The sequence below is a fragment of the Lepidothrix coronata genome, unplaced genomic scaffold (assembly GCF_001604755.1).
Source record: "Lepidothrix coronata isolate B3197 unplaced genomic scaffold, Lepidothrix_coronata-1.0 Scaffold14, whole genome shotgun sequence".
In the NCBI taxonomy this organism is placed as follows: domain Eukaryota; kingdom Metazoa; phylum Chordata; class Aves; order Passeriformes; family Pipridae; genus Lepidothrix; species Lepidothrix coronata.
The window spans coordinates 2321349-2326884 of record NW_016690194.1 but is presented as its reverse complement, the minus strand read 5'-3'; the positions used below and the strand labels follow the sequence as shown (position 1 = coordinate 2326884).

The window sequence follows — 5536 nt, the reverse complement described above, 5'->3', positions numbered from 1 at the left end:
TATCTGATACATGTTAGAACCATAAGCTAAATTCCTGATTCCTGGAGCAGTTAACATTATACCTCTGAGCATATTTTTTTTCCTAGGATGCTGTTTTACTCTGTAATGAATCAATATGAGGACTGCTTTTGAAAGTATATGAACAGAAAATAACATGTTAAAGACTATTTACTTATGACTTTGATCTTTTTGTGGCTTGAACAGTTTTCCTGTTTTTCTCAAAAGATAAGCTGAGCAGCAAAAAGCAATATGAGAGAAGAATTTATATTTATTTAAAATAAATATAGTTGAGGCCAAATTAATGTTAATTCCTGCCATTTATTTTCTCTGCATAAATATGAATCTGTCATCAGAAGTGACAGTAATTTTCGTATGATCATATCCCTTATTTCTTGTGTCACTTCTTCAGGAAAAAGAATTTCTTTTGTAAATCCATCCACACTGAGAACAGCAGTTTTACACAGATTTTTCTTCCGTATGCTTTCTGCTGGAACGTCTCTGGAGTCTGCCCAGCTCTTAGTTCGCTTTTGTTGTCTTTTTCATCCTATTCCAAAGGCTTTTGTCTATTGTCATGCTCCCTTGTCTTCTATTTTGTTCAACTCCTTGCACTTCCTCATAACTTAAAAAAACCCCTATGAAATAATTCACTGTTAAGTAACCCTGTGCATTGTGTAGCAGTTTATAAATAAACCGTTACACAATTTATATAAAATATTTTTTTATAAATATAAAAAGGAAACTTTAAATAGTTATGTATTCTTTAAGGAAAATTCTGTCTTGAGGCAACATTTATGATGACAACTTTTTACTTTAAAGAATGCTTCTAAAGTATTTGATGACATGTGCTTTGCACTAAATAGCAAAACTGTACTCTTAGAAACATTTTTAGGGCCACACATATCTTGTGACACTGCTGTGTCATTCCGGCACTGGATCTTCCCACATCTGGTGTCTACTTCATATTGGAATTGCTGGAAAAATAGTTATTAATTTCCATAGAACAGTAATGCAACTTATTAAGGTGTGTACTTTCCTGGATGTGTGTAAATTTTTGAACACCACTGCATTGAAGTAAATGAGAAATGAGGATACTCAACACTTTGCAGGAGCTTAGGATTGGGAAAAAGACTAGTCACATGCTTCATAGCGCTGATTAATTTTTTGTTGTTGTTGTTCTTTGTTGTTCTGTCTTTAATAAATAGCATCGACATGACCCTGAAATAAAAAGCATCCCTGCCAGGCATTTGAAGAAGAGGGTTCACTTGGATTTTCATCACCCAGACACTCACGACCATGCTGTACAATAAGTGATTGGGTCAACTGTGTTTGGTTCATAATTTTTCCATGTCATTCAGCAATTCAAGAAGACCAAAAGGGCCAGTCCTATTGCCATGGAGACAGCAGAATTTTGGGGCCTGGTTATTTATGTTGTTTTTCAGAAATGATTTTCTTTAGGAAAGCTATATCATCTAGCACTGGTTTCTCTGTGTGCGTGCAACTTCTATTTCAAAGGATACCGTTTTACCAACAGTGTGCCTCATGAACGGGTCAATGAGGATGGGGATTTTTTTAATTTTTGTCTTCAGCATATTAGTGTTTATGCATAGCTGAGTGGAATAGTTATTGTTACAATAAATGTTAATTTGCTTGTGTCACAGAGCAGCAGCAACTGTGTTGTTTAAAAATAATTCTAGAAATTATGCAGGACTTCCTTGAATTTGACAGGTCAGGTTGGATCGGACTTTGGGCAACCTGGTCTAGTGGAAGATGTCCCTGCCCAATGCAAGGGTTTTGGAACTAGGTGATTCTTAAGGCCCCTTCCAACTCAAAGCATTCATGCTGCTATGCATTTGTGTTTCTTGCTATCTGAAAAGCCCTTCTATCTTCATTTAACCCTAATGACTTTTTTAATTTGGTCAGAGAAAAGACTGATATACTGAAAAATAATAGACCTCCCAGAGGAAGAATCAACTAATCCTGTAAATGATTGTCATATATTCTAAAATCCTTGGAGCATTACTTTATTGTTGTTTTCTAAATCTGCTTTTTCCAGAACCCTTTTTCTAAGTTGTGACCCTTCAAATGACATTCTGTCTCCAATTGTAAAGGCTATTAATGCTATGAATATGAGTCACATAGTATTTTCTACTAACAGCCAAAAGTTAAACATATAAATCTAAAGTTGCAAGTCACAGTCATTTGTTAGGAATACATGTTAAAGTATAAGTAAAAATAAATCTTACAATGCAGTTTATTGTCTGTGTCACAGTACACAGCAGTAAAAGCATGAAAAAGAAAAAAGCCCTAAGCATTTCTTGTTTGCTGCTGTCCTGTGTACTGGCATAAAAGTCACTACAGTAAATCCTCATATTTACTGGAAAATATCTGCAATTTTTCAGACCATGCTTTTGCATTGAGTGCAGATTAATTATCAAGTGAATACTGTTTGTCTGCTTTAAAAAGACAAGAATCAAGAATATGACTAATGCTTTCTCTTTCCCTAATTAACACAAGCATGCACTTTTCAAACCTCCTGACTCACCTGCCTTTTGGGAAGTCCTAATGCAAATAATAGTATTACATACTCTCTGAAATATTATTCTTTTCTTCACAAGATTCTCATATACCCTAGCATTACATCTGTGGATTCTTTACTTTGTCTGTAAATAAGTCCTTGGACATAACTATTCAAGATAAATTACACCTTTTAAGTGTGCTCTAGCTCTAGTCCTGTGTTCAGTCTGGAATTATTAATGAAGGAGAAAACAAGCGAAAGGTTTCTTGGGAAATAAAATTTAAGCACAGGCAGGACAGCATGAGCCTTGCTTTTTCAGTAGGATCTAAACTGAAAATTCTCTTTTGTCCTTCATTTAGAAGTTCAATGGTTTTGTTCTGTGGTTTGCACATTTCCGACTCTGTCAGATTCTATCTTGTATTTGCAAGATAGCCTGAAAGCAATGAAGCAAGCGTCCATCATTGTGTGCATAGTTGTTCAGCTATTGCAATGAAAATTGAAAATGTTGTTAGAAACGCAAAAGAAGGCTTTCTTATTGCCCAGCATAAAAAACTGAAATATGTGCCCCTCTTCAGTCCTTGCTCTGTACTGACAGGTGGTGTGTGGTATCTCTGTCATACTTGCTAGTCTGCTGTGTATCACATCTCTCTGTCGGTTCCTGTTAATTTTCAGAGGAAGGACCTAATCCTGCTGACCATTGTTGCTGCTCTATAACCTTGCCCTAAATTAGGACCTGGTAGTTTCCACCGTTTCTCAGATGTTTGAATCCTGGCTTGTGTCTGCCTTATAAAAGTGCTGTCACTTAGTACATTGGGGATAATATTTTATGTACAGATTAATATTTGTATTGACTTCCAGATGCTATTTAAGCTTCACAAGGATCTAAACTATGAAAAGCATTTAGTAGCATGAAATCGCATCTTTTCTAGACCTGTAGTTTAGGCCACCTAGGATGAGCCCGATGACTTGTGTTATGCTGTAGGTGAGAGAAGTTTTTGCCAAACTTCTGCACAAAGCAGATCTTCAGCACAAATCTTTATTCACTGTCTGAGACTTAAGTGGGTGTAAGAGATTTGTGATTTTAGTGGTGGATGTCAGTTTAGAGATTAATTTAATTCTAAAGGGTTTGTATGAAATTACTAAACAGCAAAGCTGTATATGAATTAACCTGATTAATGTGGGTGGACTCGTAGTGGCAGCCTGAGATGGAAGGAATTTGTTTCAGCCAAATGTCACATTAAAACAAAGTGGGGCCTCAATGTGATGGTTCAAAAATGATTGCAAGATCAAGGTGTGATTATCTTTGCTTATTAATATATTTTGGAAAGTTTTTTAATGTTATGATATTGCAATTCTATATTATACTAACAATGATGTATCAATATTATTAAATCAGTAGTTTGTTGAAAGAGGAATATAGTATGTATAGTTGCACAGATAAAAGCTTTTATATATGGATTTTTTCTAATGTGTATCAGAGCGCTCAGATCGAATATAAAAGAATAGTTGCAATTTTTTTTGTTAAAATACCTATGCTGACTTAAATTGTAGATTAAGCAATACAAGGATATCTAATATCATTGTATGGTTATATACACATATGAATCAGAAATAAAGAACTGCAACCAACCACTAGAACTATTTCCTTTCAGCTCCAAGTTGTGGGGGTTTTTTATTCCCTGGATGTGTAGAAACACTTGATTGTTTTAAATCACAGTTCTTTGCATAGTTACAAATATTCTTTTACTTTCCATTCCCTACCTGTCCTTCCAGAAATTGAAACTGAGTCATTTTTGTGTCTCATGTTGTTAGTCTCCGTCAAACAAAAAATCCTTGTTTTGTTGATACTAGGAATATTTTTCCTGAAACAAAGCAGAAGGAGCTCTTTACATTGCTTTCTATTTTTGTCCATGCTATCTGAAGGTCAAATACATAGATAGTCTCAATCCATCTCATATAGTAGGCAGAAAACAGAAGCTATGGGGCAGATTGACTATGAAACCATCCTGAGCAGATTAACAACTTTATTGACTGCAGCGAAGGAAGGAGTCAGACCTGGTGGACTTTCAGTCCTCTCACCTGCATGGTACCCTGTGCCCACTGACATCCCAATCTAAGTCTGTTTCAAATGGGTCAATTTATACTGCTACTTCTTTAAGTAACTAAGATTTTGGTCTTAAATCCAGAAATATGTTAGGTGTGAGAATGCACCATACTCTGTTATCACTATAGTGTGTCATATTTGGATTATAAAGTTAGAAGAAATGGCATTTGAAGCTAATATTTCTGTATCATGAACAAGTAATTTGAATCCAGCATAGTACTATTTCTAAATGATTTTTAAATGCCTCAAGACCAATAGACCCATGTGCCTCTCCTAACTCTAGCTAGTAATCTATGAACAGTCTTGGGAGTAAGTGCTGACTCCAGAGAAGGAGGTTTCTTTTATGTTTGAGATGTGACCTCTGTGGTGGGCTACTGCAGATAAAAAAAGTGTGCTGTGTCTCTCATACAGTATCTAGTCTGTCAGAAAAACTATTGGATTGTCAAGCTCACTGTTCAAAGGAATTAAATTTATTTCTTTATTTCAGGTGAAAAATTAAAAAGCATAAAATTGCTTCCCAGTATTATCTGTTTAGCCAGGTCATAACTTACTACTGAAATAGAATCAGTTTTGTTAAAAGAAACTTCAAATCAGAGATGTCAAAACCTTATCTGCTTGCCTCTCTTTCATGTATTTCAATAGGCAGCAAGCAAAGCAGCCTCCAGCAATGGTAGGAAAATAATCCACAGAGTACTTGCCATGCTCTTCCCTGAGGCCTGGTATGTAAAGCAGGCCTCAGTGAGAGAGTGACTCAGAAAACAAAGTGCTGGCTTTCTTAGGACAATGTTAAGCCATCAAAACTGTAAAATTATATGTCTTTCTTCATCCCTTTGAAGTATGAGTAATGTTGCATCAAACAGTCAACCTAAGGAACAGAAAGAATATTAATGTGAGATTTGGGGTTTATGATGTAAAAA

The 5536-nt window shown here is 35.4% G+C and overlaps 1 protein-coding gene across 5 annotated transcripts in view; it reads left to right on the top strand.

The window, feature by feature from the left end:
- The window catches only part of PRUNE2 (prune homolog 2), a 148545-nt gene extending 144389 nt beyond the window's left edge, over nt 1-4156 (top strand). For 4 of the 5 annotated variants that reach the window (XM_017806206.1, XM_017806208.1, XM_017806207.1 and 1 more), the window contains one exon: nt 1203-4156. In XM_017806206.1, coding sequence (XP_017661695.1) covers nt 1203-1224 — 22 coding nt within the window. In that variant the 3' untranslated portion in view covers nt 1225-4156. The remainder of the gene's footprint in view (nt 1-1202) is intronic. The other variant, XM_017806209.1, reaches the window with a different exon arrangement.
- The last annotated feature ends 1380 nt before the right edge of the window (nt 4157-5536 follow it).